At 55.6% G+C, this 20,073-nt stretch overlaps 1 protein-coding gene across 5 annotated transcripts; it reads right to left on the reverse strand.

The window, feature by feature from the left end:
* Positions 1–112: 112 nt before the first annotated feature.
* On the reverse strand, positions 113–17,247 carry LOC100883566 (uncharacterized). 5 transcript variants are annotated; one of them, XM_076536116.1, is made up of 7 exons: positions 14,906–17,247; positions 12,572–14,815; positions 8,214–8,466; positions 6,352–6,625; positions 5,661–5,825; positions 1,360–1,436; positions 113–1,273 (listed from the first exon to the last, which is right to left on the reverse strand). In XM_076536116.1, the coding sequence occupies exons 2-7, from the start codon at positions 13,131–13,133 to the stop codon at positions 634–636; spliced, it is 1,971 nt and encodes a 656-aa protein (XP_076392231.1). In that variant the 5' UTR covers positions 13,134–14,815; positions 14,906–17,247; the 3' UTR covers positions 113–633. The 5 variants fall into 5 exon arrangements, with proteins under 5 accessions (XP_076392231.1, XP_076392232.1, XP_076392230.1 ...); XM_076536117.1 differs by having other exon boundaries at positions 113–1,261; positions 12,572–17,247; XM_076536115.1 differs by having other exon boundaries at positions 12,572–17,247.
* Positions 17,248–20,073: the final 2,826 nt, after the last annotated feature.

Genomic DNA, 20,073 nt, shown 5'->3' on the forward strand with positions numbered 1-20,073 from the left:
CGCCTTGTACTCGGTTAACCGAACGGATCCGTCGACGTTCTACTCGAACGCGGAACCGCCCACGGACATTTCGGATGGGGAGGAGAGTCCAGAAGAAAGAAGCAGAGACAAGTAGGCTCGGTACAAGAGTTTATTAGGGGTTATTTACAAGGGAACAGCTCGCACATAGTGTATGCATCTTCGCGACGCAAGCATCAACGATACAACGCTCTACGCTAACGCTAATCGCCGGCACGGGCGACAATGGATCGTCGATTAAGATATCGCGAAAGAAACGCGAAGCGCGCGCCTAAGGTCGTCGCTTCGCGTTTTTCCGCGTCGAGTACGGAGTCGAAACATAAATAACGATAAGTCATGATACGAAATATACAACTCACGTTGGGCGAACGCGGAGCTCGCGAATTCGTGCGTACACGTAGCTATGTACAGTCAAAGATCGTCGTAGGGCGCTTAGATATTTACAGTGGTTCGTTTGGCGGTGTTCGCGCGGCGACCGTCACCGATCGTTTCTCTTCGACGAAAGGCGATGGTTCACCGGTCGTTCGTCCGCGTCGCGGCGCCGCTTCGGCCGACGGACGGTGAGTGGTCCCGAGGTTCACGAACGCGATCTCACCGGACTGGCCTGGTTCGCGACTACGAGGGCGACAAGTCCTGAGCGTCTCTGCCGAGACTGTCCGTCGGAGAGGGCGTAGCTCTTCTGGAGGGCGAGAGCGAGGTTCCGAGGGGTGTGGACGACTTGGGAGCGGCGGCAGTGTGATACGGGGAGAATCGATGGTGCGCCAGGGCCAGGGCCGAAGGATAGAGAGGTCGAGGCGCCGCTGGACCCGCGTTCGGACTCTGCGAACTCGAGCTGGCCAACTGTTGTTGCTGCTGTTGCTGTTGTTGTTGGTGATGGGCGGCCGCGAACAGGGTAGGTCCGATCGAGGACGCCCACCACAGGTGTCCCAGCTGCTGTTGCTGCTGCTGCTGCTGCTGATGTTGTTGCTGATGCTGCTGCTGCTGTTGCTGCTGCTGATGGCTGGTACCGGCCGACGAAGCACCGGGATACACCAGAGCCGCGGGTCCGACCAGCTGCGCGTACGGACTGACCGCGACCGCCGCTGCGGCTCGTAGCAACATCTGAGACCGTGCCGCCCACAACGCCTTCTCCTCGAGACTGAGGTTGCTCACCGCTCCCGCCTGAAGTTGTTCCATCTCGAAGGGCAGCCGATGAGGAAACCTCAGCGTCTGCTGCTCCGCCAGCATCGATTCCATCGTCTCCCTGAAAGGGAAGCTGCTCGATTACGCATTTTCGCGAATACGGCTCTCGGGACGCGGTATCGTTTCGACCCCGCCGGTCGGACGATCGTCGGTCTTTACCTCTCGAAATCGGTCAGCCTGGACGAGTCTCGGAACCCTTTGGCGAACGGATTGCTGTCGATCTTCAGCTTCGTGATCTGCAACAGAGAGCGGAATTACGTCACCGTCGTCGCGGTAACGACGCGTGGCCGTTTCGAAACGGTTCGTTCCATCGATCGGGAGTCAACGGCTCGTAAAATTAGAAAGAAGCCGGGAAAACGATCGCGCGCGCGACCGACCGACGGGTGCGTTTGAAACTCGCGGAACGGGGCATCTACCCTAAGTCGGCTTCGAGGCGAGTCGAGTTGCTCGTCTCGGCCCACCCACGTCGTCCGAGAGACGCGACGAAATCGCAGGTGGCCACGATCAAAGTCGCGCGTCCATCGCGAACGAGTCGTCGCTCGAGATTCGAGGCTCGTTTGACAGTTTTTCGAACGATTACTCGTAGAGGAGTTGCGAGGAGTGCGCGGGGTTTATTCGTTCGACGAAAGGAGCCGTTCTCCCTCGTGAAAGAAGGAGTCTTCCCGTCTGGAAAGGGAAAGCCGAGATGGAGTGGTTAACGGAGAGACTAGAAGAGAGGAAAAAGAGAGAAGAAGACGACGACGACGACGGACTCGGTGTCGAGTGGGTGGTCCAATTACCCTACGGTTTCGCGCTCACGAGCAGCACGTGCAGCCTGGTAATAAGACTCTTTCCTTCAAAGCCGAGGCTAAGCCGCGCTAAGCCCGGAGCTGCCTCGGTTTTAGTTACGATTCCGCTGACATCATTAGCCAAACATCTGGCCCACCTCCGCCGTCAGCGTCCTTCTGCTCGCGCGCATCTAGCTACTTCCACCGCGTCGTCGTTCCGCTTCGCTTTCCGCCCCGCTCCCCATCCTCTTCTTTCGTCGTTCGTTCCTTTCCGCTCGTCGTCAATCGTCTACCGAATACCGAAATCCGCTTCCTCGTCGATGCGAAACGATTCTCGATCGCTGCCGCGAAGAATTTTCGTAGCGGAGAGGACGCGAACGGCGCGCAAGTTATACGATTCGCTGACACGGGCCGACCAAACGGTTGGACCACTTCCCAGACCGATTTACAGCGTCCACGGTGGACGCGCGGCGAGTGGTACGCGCCGTGATAAATTTCCTCGTGCGTTTCGTACCGTTCTCCTCCTCCTGCTCTTCCTATTCCCCTTTCCCTTCGTTCTCTTTCGATGCCAAAGCGTCGTCGGGACGTATAAATCGTGGCAGCGACCGCCGCGAACCGCCAGATATTTTACTCTATATCGGGTGGGATAGCGGGAATCGCGCAAAAAAATGCCGGAGATTTTTGTCACCGGTATCGGCGGAGCGTAGCGCGGGAACAAGGTCGTTGCCCCGTTTCGTTTCGAGGACGAAACGCGCGCGGTCTCGAGTTCGATCTCGCGCGAACGGAAGAAAGAACGTCGCGGAACGTCACGCGATGCCTCCGAGCGTAAAACTCGTGCGCGTACGAGACACGCCGCGCATTGAAAGGGCGCGATTCGCTTTCGGTGCAGCGAGTAATTTGTTACGCGAACCGAACAAAGGCGCGGAAGGCCCAAACACGGATTGGTCTTACCGATCGAAGGACAGGTAGCCAATTACCAGTCCAGCTGCGAATCGTCCACGAAAATCGAGAGAGAATTTGCGAACGCGAAGGCCCGATTGTCCGCTTCCTATCTCCGTTTCTCTCTCTCTCGGGAACGATCACGGTTTCTCGAACTCGAGGGAATTTCGTTTGGTTCGTTGTCGCGTTCGCGCCGCACCGCTACGATCCGATCTCGCGATAACGAACGGACGATAACTCGAGGACGACGCGAGCAGAATTTCCCGGTCGGCGGAACGAGCGAGGAAAAAAGGAGCCGACGTTCCCTCGGTTGTCCCTAGTTTGCACCCTCCGCAGAAGCTCCGCGAAACGAAGCCGTAGATAATTGAAAGGGATGCTTTCGCACTCGGTCCGCTCCTAATAATAGATTTAATAGAGACGCGTTCATCGAAGAAAGGGTCGCCTTGGAACATCACCGAGCGCCACTATTTAGTCTCTCTTCTTCTCCTCTCATCTCGCGCGTTCTTCGATTCCTCTTTTCCTGTCTTTTCTTCGACGCGATAATGTCCGCGAAAACTGTTCGCGAGTTGGAAAACGACGAGTACGTACGCGCCGAGCGAACAACCGTCCAGCCGCCGTGTGTGGTTTCCACGGGAGCGCCTCTTCGCCCTCTGCCGCGCCTCTGTCTCATTTGAACGCGATTATTTATGTTTTCTTTCGTTCGAGCGTGCCGACGCCGACGCCTGCAGCCACTAAAACCATCGGCTCCTTCTTTCTCCTTCCCCTCTGGTACGTCCGCCCCTTTTCTCCGCCGTTGCTGTTGCTGCTTCTGCTTCGACTCGTTCGCGACCGCGTTTTTCCCTTCCCCTCGGAACAATTCGCGAAACGCCAAGATAACGAGCGAAATTTCGAGCTAGCCCGCGACGCCGCTTATCGCGCGTCGAACACCGTTGGCACTCGTCCAGATCTTCCTTCCACCGTTACGCTCGATTCGACCTCTTTTCCTAGTTATTAACCGTCGGTGAATTACCCGTTCGACGTTACCTGCCGCGACGACCCCAGATTCGAGACGTTTTCTCGAGAGCTCGAGGCCGATTCGATTCGACGCTTATCTCCGCGTTATCTCTCTCTTTCTCCCTCGTGAGAACAACGTCCTTCGATAATTTTCGCGAGAGCGAAACGGCTCGAAGGTGAACGAGCGCACGGTCGTAGGTAAGCGGTTACTCGGTCCGATTCGGATAACGAACGATCGCGACGACGAGCGGAACGATTAGCGACGGAGCGGGAAAAGCGAGGCTCGGAGTAAAATAGGGAGAGAAACGGGAAGAAAGAGGGACATCGGTTGGCGATAAGGAGCGAGCAGAACGGATGGAGCAATAGCTGCGGCGAGCGTGGCCAGAGGGAACGAGGACGGCAGTTAGGTTATGAATTATGACGCGCGCGAGCGAGAAAGACGAATCGAGTCGGTCTTAGAGGTCGTTACGAGACTCGGAAAGGAGAGACAAGAAGAAGACAAAAACCGTCCGCGACGATACGCCGCGCCGAGCAGCGTCGTACACGGGAAGTGGCGGTCCGGGGGAAAAAAAAACTTGCTCCCTGCTAAACGAGCGCATCCCTCGACGTCGACGACGAGCACGACGACGCGAACGACGATCGCTACGACCGCGACGAGGACAACGACGCCAATAAAGAAGACGAAAGACAACGTTGAACGCGATAACGACCAGCGACGGGAAAGGCGCGAACCGCGACGAATGAATTTCGAGACCGGCCGCTAAACGAGAGACATCCTACCGAGTCGCGTAAGCCCAACGAACCGACCACTTTCTACGAGTTATCGATGCGCGTTCGCGTTTCTCCGATTCCCTCGATCTTTTTGCGTTCGCTTTTTCGCGCCTGCGACACCCGTCGAGATCTTTCGAGGATCTCTCGAGCGTTTCGTCGCTTTAACTGGTCCGAGAAACAGCCAGCGGAGAAAAAGAAGAAGAACCGAGAGATAACGAGCCGAGGTGAAAGAAGAAGGAAAGCGAAGACGCGAAAGAGAGAATAAATGGACGGGTGGAAGAGGAGCGGAGACGAAAAGAAGGAGCGAGTCGGCCCGAGGTAATTGCCGAGGCGTCTCTTCGCACCTCATCATCGTCATCAACGGCTCGACTCCGTCGTTCTCGTGGTCGTCGCGCGCGACGAGGGTGGGTCCGGCGCGGACCACCCGTTAGCGCTTTGAAGCTCGATCGCTTCGTCCGCTCGGTTCGTCGAAACCGAGTCCGTCGCCGTTTCGGACTTTTCTGCCTTCTTCGAGTGGCGCGGCGCGTCGTTTAAACGAAATTCCGATCGTGTCTCGAAGCGCGAACACCGCGTAAGAAAGGTAGCGAGCGAGTACGCCGGCTGAAAATCGCGTCGCGAGGCATCGCGACGTCGCCGGAATGCGAACGACCCGCGAGCCGGACCACACACGTGGCGGTCGCTTCTAAACGACTAGCGTAAAATACGATACCGCTCGCGCGCTCCAAAGCGAACGCTAGGAGGGGCGCGGCGAGGATAAATGTACGATCGTCGAGCCCTAACGCGGACACGGAGCTAATTCGATCGCTAATTTAATCGGTAATTTAATAGGAGACGCGAACGGAAGGAAAACGAAAAGGAAGCGGAGAGAAAGGCAATTGGTCGTATTCGATCGATTCGGATCGCGACAGAGAAATGAGAGAAAGAACGAGAAGAAACGAGCGGGTGTGGGTGTACCGAGCCATAGCGAGAAACAAAACGAGGCACACTTACGAGTTGATTCTGATAGGCGGTGACAGCCGTGAATATCGCCTCCGGGAATACGAAAGTCTTGTGAGGTTCCTTCTCGAGGTCCGTTATCGGCTTGGCCGTGCCCGAGTCCGGTCGCTTCACCAGGTGAATCCTCGGTTGATATTTGTGCATCGAGTTCAACACCAGCTGCAAATCGTTGCGATTCATCGGTAGTTTTAAGGCGCGCAGCACCCTCGAACGAGGACGAAAACGTTTCGATCGAGGCAGTAAACGCGTCGTCGCGCTTCTGTTCGAACGAACGGACGAAACCGTTTCTCGAGCCGTCGACCGGGGCGCGATAGATCGACGATACCGAGAGATTCCGATGGAAGAAAAAGCGTACGAATTAGAAGCGCTTTGTCGCTCTCGGACAACCCTCGTTCCTTCCCGCAACCCCCTCGCCGTTACCGTTCAAAAGAATCACTTTGCCTTCGTCTGGCAGCGCGTAACGTCTTGAATACCAAATGAGAACCGTGAAGAACCGTAGGTCCGATCAGAGTTCCTATTTACGTCAGTCATCCGATGAATTAAGGGACCCGCCGCTCCGTGACCCGTTCTCTCGGAGCCGGATACCCACCACCGCCCCGTACCGCCAACCCCGGACGATCGAAGCGACACCCCGAGGACTCGATAATCGTCCACGAAATCGACTCGATCCGGACTCGATACTCACGTGTCCGTGTCTGTCCATGTCGTTGTTGGTCAGTTTGACTTTCTCGAACGAGACGACCTGCTTTCGGAGCTGCTCCCCCGTAAAAGGCGAGTCCGGATGCACGTAGAGACGAGCGGGTGCCGGCGGATCCGCCTTTCCCGCTACCAACCAGGAGCTTCTGTGATAAGCGTAACGATACCTCTTGTTGTCCACCGGAACGATGTCCATCAGCACCGCGTACCGACTGTCCGCCTTCAGTCCGTTGAACGACACTCTGCAAGTCGGGAACATCCTCCTGCGAAAGCAACGAACGCCCGGAGATTTAGAAAAGAAAGGGAAGGAGAACGCGGCGAAACGGATAACGGCGCGACTCGAGACGACAGGACGATACGGGACGAGACGAGACGAGACGGTTGCGTTCGCGGATACGGAAAAAGGTGGAGGAAGGGCGGAGGGGCGAAGGGCCGAGGTGGCAGAGGATCGGGCCTGGCGTGAATGTTTTGCCTCGGAGGCCAAACATTAATACCGTGTCGGGCCCCCCGCTGCTCGACCACTAAAACGCGGGGACACCCGCCGATCTTATCTACGTCTTCTCCTCGGTCCTTGTCGACTCGGTATGCATTCATCCCGCCAGCGCCACGAGCGTGAGTAATGCTTTTATTTATCAAGCCGTCCTTTGTTAATGAATTGAACTCGCCTCGCGAGAGAAGGTGGCCTCTTCGATTCCACCTTCCTCCGCCGCGCGCGTAGCCCTTTCGCCCCTTCGCCACTTTGCCGAGCAACTTCCTCCGTGCCTCGACGACGTCGTTCGCGTTCGAAAATCGAGACTAGTTTTTCGTCGATTCGATCCCGTTCAAATTCGCCCCTCTACCGCCTCCCGATTCCCTCCTCGGCCCGAAACGTTCACGCCCACTCGGGGAACGCGCGAGCGAACCGTGAGGACAAGGGTGGAACGATCGCGAGAAGGGAGAATTTCGTGCTCGACCGGGAAGAAAGAAGAACGCGGCCGAAAGGAGGGGGAAAGAGAACGGGGAAGTTCTGCCCTTAAAGCCTCTCCGCGAATAAGACGCGGGTCGGCCCGGTGCAGAGGGGACGACGGAGGGTAAGAAACGGAAGCCGAAGGCGGTGGCGAAGGGTCGCGACGGAAGATCGAACGAACGAGGGAGTTGACGGGCGAAGGGTGTCGCGTCGCGCAGATCTAATTACTGACGCGCGAGTAAGCGCGCAGTGGGGTAGCGGAACCCCTTCGGGAGCTTCCTAGCACCGAGAAGGAGCACGGATGTTGCCGTCGTGGCGGGCAATTAGGCGCGCGTCCGCCGCGTCGCTTCTTCTCTCCCTCTTCGATCCCTTCCCTTCCGCGCTCCTTTTTCCCTCGACGCGGCTCGGTACGCGAGATATCGCTCTTTTTCGCGAAACGTCGAACGCCGAAATCGTAAGCCAGAAGCAGGAAACGAAGACGAGAAGAGGGCGAGAGGATTATTCGGCGAAAGGTAAGGGCGGTGGCCCCGAAGGCCTCCGACCGGATTCCATCGGAGCGGAGGCGCGATATCCCTCTCGAAACGGTTAGCGCCTCCGCTTGCCACCGCTTACCACCGCTCCTTTCAAGGACCTTTATAAACTGGCATACAAGCTCGTTCGGGTTCCACGCCGCGCCAGGCCGCGCCACGCCGAGCTACGCCGGCCCGACTAATTGACCGAACCTCGATATAGCAATTTAACCGACCGCCTGCCACCGCTTCCTTTTTCGTATTTCTTTTAATTCTCGCCTTGTAATTCCACCTTTGTTCCCTCTTCGAATATTGAATTTCAACCGACGCGACGCGTACGTCTCCTTTTCTCTTCTCCTCGTAACGCGAACGTCTTTTTAATTTCCTCCGACTCACCTTCCAGTCTTCGTGATGATCATCTCGGTGCCCAACTCGTTGAACTTGTCCCACAAGTCTTTCGTCTCGAGATGACACACCACGTGTCTGAGCTCCTCGCAGTTGGATCGTTCCTGAAGCAGAGGGTTGACGGGAGAAGCGGCTTTGCCGCTGGTGCTTCCGGTATCGTCGGTTTCCGGATCGTCCTCGGCGACGATAGGCTCCTGGATAACCGGAGGACCGCGAACCACGCCGGACACGCTCGGTTCCCTCTCTGAAAACCAGCCAAACAAACTCGTTCGAGAACACCGTCGTTCAAATCGAAAACGAAGACCTTTCGACGAGCCTTCGAGAAAGAAAGGAAAAGAAACGTCTCGATCGACGGCCAACAGCGTTTCACGCGAGTAAACGGTTAACGACGGACGTCGTTTCTTCCATTTACTTACTTATCTGTCTACCTACCGCGAACCGAACGATCCAACGAGTAAAAAGCCGATACGAGCGGATAATTAATTGGTCGAATCGTGGTCATCGAGGCAAGAGGAAATCTCGAGTTGCGTGCGGATAATCTCGTAAATAGCTCGCTATATTGAAAGGTTTCCAGCCACGAGAGAGCGGTAAGTGGAAGGTGAGCAGAAAGAGAAGATCGACCACGAGGGACGCGAGCGATGATTCGCGGTTAAAACTGGCATCGCCGAGAAAGAAAATTGCCGTTATCGCGAGACCGGTAATTCGCGGCTAATGCGACGCGACGCGAGCCATCCACCGCTCGCTTCTTTCTCTCTCGCGAAAAACTTCCTGTCCGCCGATACGATGAATTTTATTTACTCGATAATTAGCCGCTGTCCCGATGGCCGATTTCGCGATTGCGTAAACGCGATCACGCGATAGCGTCGTACCGACCGAACCGAACGTTTTCCCCGCGCGCGATGACGCTCGAATCCAGCGCGCGCGTTCGGCTAATTGATCGAACCGTAGCGATTTTCAAGGATCGTTTGCTCGCCGTTTCGCCGTGACCGAACCAATTTCCCTGTATCTTCGCTCGGAGCAAACTCGTCGCCCCCTAAAATAATAACGTCGGCCGCGGTAGCTAAAATTAGCTAAAGTAGCCAAAGGATAATTATCCGATCACGGTCGAGGCTCGCTTTGCTTTAGCTTTATTAATCGTAGCGCCAAGGGAGCGGCAGCGATTCGTGAAATGACGACGATCTCCGCGCCCAAAGACCGACCGGAAACGCAGGAGAATCGATTCACTCTCCTCGCGAATCGAGCGTCGCGGTCGAAGGCCAAGTCGCGAACTCGAAATTATCGCGAATAGATTAATAACAAATACCCGTAGAGATTTACTACGGCGATACCGCGTAGCCGCGTATTTCGTTTATTTCGCTCGTAACCGTATTAAACCGTATGAAAGTAATTACTTTCGCTCGTTAACCGTATTCTTCGTTGGGCAAAGCGAACGACGGAGCGATATGCATAGAGGAAAAACAACGTTCTCTTAACCGTGAATTATCGTACGCGGACGATGTTAACGCGAAACGATCGATCGATGCGCTTTAAATAACGATCATCGTGGCGAGACGTAAGTCGAAATAAATTTCTCCGCGTTCGTTCACGGAAGTCGAACGCTCGTGTCGGCGTTCGAGAGAGTCGGAGCGGAAAAGCGAGAAGAGACGAGGCGAGGCGAGGCGCGAAAACGCGAACAATTATTTAAAGGGAGAATTTTCGCGCGGTCGCGTAGCGGCTAATTGGACGGTCAGGGAACGTTGCCGCGACGCGTGGTCCGTCATCCGCGTATTTTTATTCGACGCAACGAACGGCGGTGTTAAACGACTGACGAAACGGATGACGAGTCGCGTCGCGTCGCGTCGGGACGGTCGAGTTTCGCGCGTTGCGCGTTCGTCGAACAGCACGAGTTTCCGCCGACTTTACGAGCGACCTCGTCAAGTGAGTTACGATCGCGAGTGCATGCCGCCGGATCAAAGACGCAAAGGAGGACAGATTGAAACGAGTCCGGCTGCTAATATCCCTCCCACGATCTACGAGAACCTCGCCTTCCTCCTCTTTCTCTTCTTCTTCTTCTTCTTCCTCTATTTTCCCTCCTTTCTCTACGCGTTTCAAACGCTTCTAGCGTCTCGTATTCGAGCGATATTTACACGTACCGCCTCGTTATCCCCTTACCGATCGTCTCGCTCGCCGTTCGGCCAAAGGAATCGACGAGTTTCGTATCGTCGCGAACGTCTCGCGGCTTCGGTAGCGGAGACAAGTTTACGAGCGGAGACGCGCACGAAATTGTGCGAGTTCACCGTCGAAAAAACGGAAGGCTGTTACGGTTAGTTCGATCGCGATCCTCGTAGCGTATCCTCCCGTTATTAATGTCCCTCGCTTTATTCGCCTCGAAATAACCGTAAAGAATGCTCGAAAGGGACGGTAGGTGCGCGACGCGTAAGAAGAAAAATTGGCGTAGCTCCGGCGTTTGCTTACCTGCCGGTTACGCGGAGCATTAACGCGTTATCTGATCGCGACAGAGAGACTTTGGTCGATCGATCAATCTGTCGACAAGTAATTAAAAGAGGCAGCTTGTTTGTTCGCGAAACGTAAATTAATCTGGCCGTGACGAGGCGTTCGTTCTCTCGATCGGCTCCCTTCGATGGAATTCCCACGCGGTCCTCGGCTCCCGTCGAGACGCCTCTCGTCTCTCCTCGCGTTCATCCGCGTTCGCGAGTTTTCCAAAGAGAAATCGTCGACGATCGACTACCGTACCCCGACCGGAATCGTTATAATTTTTTTCCGTCGTTTCCGACGGGGCTCTCGAGCCGAACGTGCCACGCGAATCCGTCTCGCTCGAGCAGTTTGCCACGGTGTAATTCTGCCTGAACGAACCGTGTCGCGACGTTTCGGTGGCCGCCTGCCGATCTCGAACGACCGGCTAAAACTTATTATCGATCGATCGATTCACCGCTACGAGGAACGCTCGATGCAGCTATCGTCCAAAGAACGTTTCCAACTTTTGTCCAACTTTTGTCGCAGAATTCGACCGCGATAAAATCATCGACGTCGTATCGGAGTCGCTTATCGTTTATCGCGGCAAGAAATCTCGTTTGACGCAAACGCACGGAATGCAAAGTACTCGATTCTTTCGATCGACGAAGAGATAAACGCTTTAGCCGTATCGCGGTATCGATTGCTTCCGTCTCTCGAACTCGTCTCGTTCGCGTATCGTCTTAACAGGGAAGTCTTTCTTCGCTTCGGTGGTCTCTCGAAAATCGGTTGCGAGAACCGGTGGTTCACAGATTCGCGAGCATATCGGAGAAAAAACGTACGGCATCGCGATCGTCGAGCCGTCGAGCGGAAGAGGAGCAAACAGGGCTCGCGATACCCGCTGACGCGTTACCGAAAAGCAGAGCTCGCGGAAGGGGATGAATAGTTTGTTGTCGGTGCACGAGTCACGAGGCGAGTTCGGGATTAGCGATTTATTTAACAATTTCCAGCGTAAAGCCTGCCAGCCAGGGACGAAGAGATCACGCTGGAGGGGTGGAGGAAGAGGAACAGGAGAAGCAAGAGGAGGGAGGAGGAGGACGCGCAGAGTAGTCGCGCGTGTCCAACACACGTGTATCTGTATAGTAGAGAGAGAGAGAGAGAGAGAGAGAGCCTGGTCGATTCATCGCGCCGTTTACCCAAGTTTATTTGGGAACGACGGTCCGTTTCCGTGGGTGAATTGCACCGTGGCCAACCGTAAATTTCGTCCGCGTAGAATCTTCGTGGGCGATTATTCGCCGCGGGCGTCCAAGATACGCGATGATGAAACCAAACACCGTCGAGTCTCGTTCGGACGTCTGGCTGGCTGGGCAAAGCAGCCACGGTCGTTTCCAGAATTCCGATGAGACACCTCACCTGGCCGCGCGAAACGGCCGTTTCTCGCGCGACGAATTAACGCGGCCGGACCCCCGCGCGGCCACACGGCGCTTCATTCACAATCTTATCCGCTAAATAATTCGTTAACCACAGAATCTTTTTCTTCCTTCTGTCGCTATCTCCGTCGCGTTTATCGGCGTTCCGCGTACGATCGCTCGACCGCGGCCAGGACAACGACCTTTCGCGCGACGAAGCGTCGTCGAACGAGAGAGGAAAACCGAGCGTAGAGAACCGATTATCTTCGATTATCTCGGAAAGGGGCGAGAAACCGAGGACCGTCCCAAAAGAATATTTTTCTCGATGGGCTTTTTTGCTCGTTAGAAGAAACGAAAGCGACACGAGGGTCGTTAGAGGCTGGCCAACGCAGCCGGCCAACGAGGAAAAACGAGCTTATCTCGAGAAGAAGCTCGCGGACTCGACCCGTACGACGTCCAGCGACCGCGAACGATCCGAGGAGAACTCACCGTGTTGATGCAGCTTCCCGCCACCGACGGCTTGTTGCTGCAATTGTCGATGATGGTGCGCCGGTTGACTCTGCTGCTGTTGCGGTACCTGTTGTTGCTGTTGTTGCTGTTGCTGCTGCTGCTGCTGCTGCTGCTGCAACGGTTGCTGTTGCTGCGGCGACGGCGACGTCTGAGACTGTTGCTGCCGCGAGTCCCGAGCCATGATGGCCGCGATGCTAAAGTCGGTGGCGCATTGACGATTCGAGTTGCAGTTGTTGTTCAGGTTGTTCAAGAGGCTGCTGTTCGGCGAGGGGCTGGAACTGTCGTCGCCGTCGTCGCGCGTGCAACCGGACGACAGGCTGGTGGAAACCGCGGAGGCGGCGGTGCCCTCGGTCTGCATTTTCCTCGCAAGAAACGGATGTCGAGATTCCTCGTCGTCCTCTTCGCTGCCGGCTCCACCGCCGCAGCCGCCACCTCCGCCTCCGCCTCCGCCACCGCCTCCGCCACCGCCACCACCGAACGAAGACAGGGTCAATCCGTTTCTCTTCCTGCCGGGGAGACCTCGCGACGACTCCAGCAACATCACCCCGTGCTCTGCTGCTCGGACCTCGCTCGTCTCTCGACTGCCGAGATATTATCGGACGGCAAACGGTCGACCGGCGTCGGGAACGATCGCGACCTCGCCGACGGTGCACCGCGGAATCCTCCGCATCCTCTCGCGGCTCGTCGCCGTTTCAACGTCGTCGCGCGTTTCGTGTCGATCGAATCGAGAGAACGCGACGAAACTCGACGACACGGCGTTGGTACTCCGTGAACGGGAGCGATTCCGTTTTCGATCGGCGCCGTTACGGGGTTACGCGAAAAGTCGCGGTGCGCGACGTGGCGCGCGCATCGTAACGATGCCGCGATACGCCGAATCCAGCGGGCAAAACGATCAACGGATTCGCGCGAGCAAAGTTCACGCGCGCACGTCGAAACGGAGAAAAAGAGGGAGCAACCAGGAGAGTAAGCGAACGAGAGAGAGAGAGAGAGAAAATCACTTCGGGTCGGAAAGGTCGGTCGCGTCGCGGCGTCGACGCGAAACGGAGCTAACGAATACTCGCGAACTCGATCGCGATATCGCGGTTACGCGATTACGAGCGTATCGGTGTCGGAACGTGGAGAGCGCTCGTGTCGAGCGGAGAGCGCGGACAGAACGCGAAACGAGAGAGCGACCGGTTGCCCGACAGACTGACCCGCGCCACCGGCGGTCGGCTTCTCGTTTCGGCCCCCACCCCCGGCGCACCGCGGCTCTCTCTCGAGCTCGATCGTCCGCGTCGAGCGCGGAGGGACGCGGCGCGGAGCGGTGCGGTGCGGCTCACCGGCTCGTCGACTCGACGCGACGCGACGCGACGCGAAGCGAAACGAAGCGACGGGGCGGCGGGAGAGAACGCGCGCCACTCTACGCTCTCTACGGTAGGCGGGCCTCGGAACCCAAGCTCCGCCCGACCGATCAGCACCCGGCTCCGCCCGTAGCCTCTCTCTCCTCCTAGCCTAGCGACGAGAGCTTCGCGACCACCTTATTACCGCTTCCGTCCTTCTTCTCCAACGCGAGGATCGCGATCTCCAACCGGCAGCCAGCTGTCTTTCTGCGCGCGTACAACCTACTGCTACGTGCCGCTTGCTACCTTCGCTTACGAGGCCGCGCGAAAACGCGCACCTCCGCGGCCTCTTTGCTCTCTTCGATCTCCTTCCATCTCCGTCCTTCCCTTTCCACGCTTTCCGCTCGTTCCCGCGTCGCCGTCTCCGTCTTCGTCGTCGACGCGTTACCGATTCCGCTGGCAGGCCACGTCGCCGTTAATGGTAGCATAGCGATGCCTCGTATCGCTCTCTCGTCGGCCGAGCCGAACGTGGACGTCGGTGGTGGTGTCGTTGCACGATGCTGCTAGCGACGACGGCGATGATGGCGGTGGTAGTTGAGGTGGTGGTGGTAGTAGTAAGTGTGCTGCTGCTGCTGCTGATGGTGGTGGTGGTAGTGGTGGTGGTGGTGCTGCTGGTGGACGCCGACGACGACGTCGACGAAGGCGACGCTGGTAGCGACAACGATAGAGACGGTGGTGGTTGTCACGCGGATTCTACGTGCCTGCCCCTTTGCCTCCTGTATCGAGTTATTCTTCCTCCTCGTTCCGCTCGCTCGCTCGTCCTCCTTTCTCCCGACCAGGTTGTTTCTTTCGGCACGGTGGCCCTCCCGTTCCTCCTCGGGCTTCGAATGCCCGCTCGCGGGGTCTGCGCGAAGGACGAGTAACAGTGGAGGGTGGTACGACATTACGGTTCGGTACGCGGCATCCAGCCTCGACAGCAGCCATTTTTTCTTACCAGAGGGGGCAATCGCTGACAGGGAGCACCGTTTTCCTCTCTCCATTTTCCTCTTTGCCACTCCTGCCCGCCTCTCCGTTCTCCTCGCCCTTCTTACCTATACTGTGGCGCGGCGTGCCACTCTAGTCGCGCGATTTATCGCGTCCAGAAGCGGAGCTTCGAGCGCGGCCGACCGGTAAGAATAGTCGAGCCCTCGTCGTCGACGGATGTTCGAAGACGCTTCTAGATGCTTTTCGCCCTAATTTCATCCTCCTCCCTCGCTTTTACGATCTCCTCGCTTTCTTGTCGAATCTTGTCTCATCGATTTCTTCGAGCTTCCCTCGACTCTCCCCGAACAACGTTCCTGATCGCGGAAAACGGAAGCGGACGGAGTTCGGTAAAAGGATCCGCGCTCGACAATACTCCTCGCGAGGACGCGAGCGCACGCCGTGGATGGCGGGTAGAGAGCAGATTGCTCCGGATATTATTATAATAAAGCAGGAAATTGCCTTGCGCGCTAAATACGTAGGTAGCCGTACGTGAACGCCGCGCGATATCCATCGACGGATTATCGTAATTATACGGTTTAACGCGTAGAAAAAACGGGCCGCGATATTATTACGAGTTAGAAATTTCACGCGATTCAATTCCGTTATTAACCACGAAAGATAAACGTTATAATCCTCGAAGAGATACGCGGCAGAAATAAAGCGGAAAACGCGGAGCGGTCCGATCGGTTCCGCAAAATCGCCGTCTCCCCTTACACACCCCTTAGCTTCGGACCAATATGCTCGTTCGACCTATTATCGCGTAACGTCTAACGAGTTCGCCGCCTTCAAAAATTCCGGCTCAATTTCGACTCGGTCGATCGAACGTTATTAATATCGACGCACGTATACGGCGATTCGGATCGATCGGGTGTTTTATAACGTTCGAAATTGCCACTGTAGGTTATATATAGCGTTACCTTAAATAACGATATTTCTCCGAGAATGCCGAAGGCAACGAGTACGTTGAAAGCCGAGCCGCGAGCGTCAAAGGGAAAGCCGCCGCGAGCTCGCTTCCGGTCGTTTAGAAGCTTCCGGAGCGTAGCACGCTTCCTCCTGTTCGAATGTCTCGGGTACGCGGCCGCGGTTACGATCAGGTGAATCCGTTTAATACTCGCGGTCCGAGGGAAACCACTTCAAAGAACGGCGTCGTAGCAGACGCGTTCCCCTGCAGTCGTCGCGTATCGTTTGGTCTCGTTCGACCGACGTGGCTCTGCCTCTTTGCCGGCACCGGCAAACGACCAGATATATTTAGTCGCTAAAAGCACGCTCGCTGTATCGATAATACCCGTTGGTAACTACCGTATCGTTGATACGAACAGCGGCTGGCGGAAACCAGACGCGCCGCGATCGTTACGAGCGGATCGCCGTAAAAAAAGATCGCGGTGTTCGAGAGAAACGCGGGAAATTCGAATCGGCGAGTTCTTTTCTCGACGAAGCTCCCAGCGGACGTCGACTGGCTTCGAGCCGATCCGATCGACGCGCTTCCATGCCGGGGTTACCGGTTCGTTTGGGGAGAGCTCGTAATCTGCTTAGGCTGACGCTGATCCGGACAAATCGCCGCCCGGTTACGCGGCACTTATTCTCGACTTTCGATGCTCGCGACAACCGTTCTTCCTTCGCTCGTTCGAGTACGAATCTGATCGATGACGTTGCCGATCTCTCGAAGGTCCGGTCGATACGCCGGAACGCTCGTCGCGACGTCCAAAGATTTCCCGATCGGTTTCGTGGCGCTCGGATAATCGTTGACCGGCTCGGCCTAATCGCGCCTACTTATCGCAACGCCGCGGTCCTCCTTTTGCCTTTTTTTCTTGTGCTTCGTTTATACACGCGTCGCTTACGGGGTGTCCGAAGAGTTAGCCGAACAACTTGTCCGATCTATTGTCGATAAGTCGTTCCGTTACCAGGTCTGAACTCTTGCCTTCGACGGACGTTAAGGGTGCTTTAAAACGCGACCAAGTTTACGAAACTTTAGGACATTACTCTTCACGGAAGATTTCAAACGAATTCACCGTTTATAATCGATCGACAGCGATTCTTAATTCCCTTTGATTTTACTTCGGCGAACACCGGTTGTACCTCCGATACATCTTTAACGCTGCAATTACCGACCGATCAAAATGACCGGTTTCAGATTTTACACGTTACATCACGATGTTTGATTATTTTCGTTTTTACTGCCGTTGCTTAATTTTCCCGCCCTACTTCAAACCGAAGATAATCGCGGTTTCCAGGTAAAACGTACGTGGAGGAGGTCGGGAATTTAGTCGTCAACCCAACGCGAATACGTACCACGTGTATTTCCGTAATAGGTGCGTAACGATTATCGAGAATACTATCGTCGATCGCGAGAGAAAAATATCCGACTTCCATATAGCGGTGCGATTAAGCACGATTACTTACGCCCTTGCACGGCTCGACTCTGCTCGGCGACGTACGTCCCACTCGCTATACCTACCCGGAATATTTACGCAGTCGGCGCGGCGCTTTCATTTTCTGCGAGCGGTCGCTTGATTGACGGCTACCAGACTGCGCTACGCGCCCGTAAACCGACTCAACTTTACCCCTGTATTTTGACGCGTTCGATACGCAAAGGCAGTCCGATATTTAATAATATCGCGCGGAAAGGGCACGGTAACGAGAGTCGTTCGGCTCGCGTGACGGACCGAAACGCACGGAAATCGAACAGCGAAAACCTCTTTGACGAGTGCCGCTCGCCCGCGAACGTTCGATTCTCGAACAAACTTTCGTCCTTTTTTTCTTTCCATATTCGAACGATAGCCGCGAAAGCGTTGATTCGCGTCTCGAAAGAGCAAGAGATCGCGTTAAAAAAGGGTATAAACGAGCTTTTCTTAATTCCGCGCGCACGCTTTGAAAATTCCTTGAATCCCTCGAAAGGTAGAGGGGCTGCTAGAAAGGAGGCACGGCGGCTCTCTAAAAAGCTCGTGGAAAGACAGGGGTTAATTAAAACTCGGTTCGCTCGAAACCTTGCCAATTTTCTCGGAGGATATCGCTCGAAACCACTTAATCGCTCGACCGCAGAAGTGCCACCAATTTACCGGGTGTGCGAAGCGCGGCTACGGCGAACGACCCTCGAGATTCCCGACAGCGCGACAAAGAGGAGAGAAGAAAACGGAAAGAAACGATCGCAGTTGGCAGCCGGAAGCTTTCGCGTAATCCCGAAATCGATCGGGAACCGCGAACGCCTATTAGGCGGTAGTCGGCTAAATCCGAGTTCGCTTCGGATTTCCCGAGCGTATCTTAACGAAATACCGTTAACGACCAATTCCGTGAAGGATTCGCGTTGCCCGAAAAGATTTTCACGGACGGGGAAAGAGAAAAGACGTTTCGCTCGGGCGTGATCGGGACAGTCGGAATTACGAAGGTCGATACGGGTTAATCGCGCACGAGGGTTACGTTCCGTCGAAGAGGAGTTCCGATACAATGACGATTTTCATTCGGAAATCGCGTCGAATCCCGTGCGTACGGACGGTCGGAAAGAACGGAGGTCGTTGCGTTATCCCTCGGGACGAATACGATGTAAATAAATGATGAGCTGCCCCTAAGGGAGTGGATATTAGGGAGTGGGGGTAAGAAGTGTTATGAAACATAATTAGCGGCCGCCGCCACTGACTCGCGATGATTACAGGGCGGTGCGCAAAGGTCCTGGCGATGGGAGAAGGGAGCCGATGCGAGATAGATTTCCTGGCTGGCTACGAGCTACCTTCTTGCCTTCGTAACGCGCGCGTCCGTGTGCAGCGTGCACGCGCGCGTCTTTCTCCTCTCGGACCGCACACCGCCAAACGCGCTACGCTGTCGAACCGATTCTACGCCCACGTTCGTCCGCGCCTCCGACTTTCGAGAACACCGTTCTCCTTTTCCGTATTTTCCAACGAAACCTCCGTCGACGTTCGACCGCCGAATCTATCGACGGGAACCTTCGATCCGCGGATAATCCATTAGGAGAAAGAACAGATCGAAGATCTCCGTGACGCGGTAAATTTATTAGCGAGCACCGTTTGCCGTTACATTTACGGCCGAGTAACGTTCCACGGAATCGTCCATTTTCGACGTCCCCTTTTCCGCGACGATATCCGCGAATTTTTATGGCGGATGGCTCGTTTAGGGGCCCCTTATCCGAGGCAAAACCGCGCTACCGAACGAGGTCGCGAGCCAACGAACGCTTTTCGCTGCGGAAATTTCCCCTCGAAACGATCCACGGGCGTTCCTCGAGAAGGACACGCGCGAAACTTTTACGGGTTTCTTCGTACTTTGCCGAGCGAAGCAGGAACGATATTCGAAAGAAAAGAAACTCGGGAGGTGGATAGAGAGAAGGGTGTTTTTCACGGAAAGGGAACGGGCGTTTGGTATGCCGGGCAACGCGACAACATGCTGCGTTATCAGAATTATTGCAAGAGCCCGCGTTTCTAACCGATACGAAGTTAATGCGGCGCGTTAACATTCGTGGGGTGCTCTCGGAAGGTTCGCGTACCCGCAAGCTGTGGCCGGACTATCCCGTTTCAAGGGCCACCCTCTCGCTCTCTTCCGCCCGTCTTTCGCCGTCCGTTTCTCCTTCCTGCTGTCCCGTTCCCTTCTCTTCTCTTCTGTTTCGCAGAATGCCCTCCGCCCTCGCCCGCATATTGCTTTCGCGCGCGTACGCATATGTCGCCGAATATCCTCCGTAAGGGGTAGAAACGGGTCCGGAGAACGCGAACCAGCCTGCTTACCAAAGTAGCTTGTATCACGTGCTTTATATAGCCGCATAAACTTGAGCGAAACTCTTGAAATCGTCGGACGGTATTCGTTAGAAAAGTCTGGACACGAGGGTCGCCGGGCCAACAACGGCCGGATGGAAAACAATCGGAAAACGAATTAAAAAACGACTTGCGACGCGATCCGGTTCCCCGCTTTCCCGAACAACTTCGTTTCCCGTACAAGCGCGCTTACGATTCGAGGCTCGACGGCGAATAAGTTTTTCTCGTGGCAATATCGTGCTTCCCGATATCGCGGCAATAAATGGCAAAGATATTATGCATCGGTCTAATAACGATCGTAATAAACTTACGAGCTACTTTATAGGGCAACCGCTACCGGATGCCCGCGGTCGTTTCGGCAGATGACGCGGATCGTAAAAATTTCGTC

Source organism: Megachile rotundata, chromosome 10 (genome assembly GCF_050947335.1).
Source record: "Megachile rotundata isolate GNS110a chromosome 10, iyMegRotu1, whole genome shotgun sequence".
In the NCBI taxonomy this organism is placed as follows: domain Eukaryota; kingdom Metazoa; phylum Arthropoda; class Insecta; order Hymenoptera; family Megachilidae; genus Megachile; species Megachile rotundata.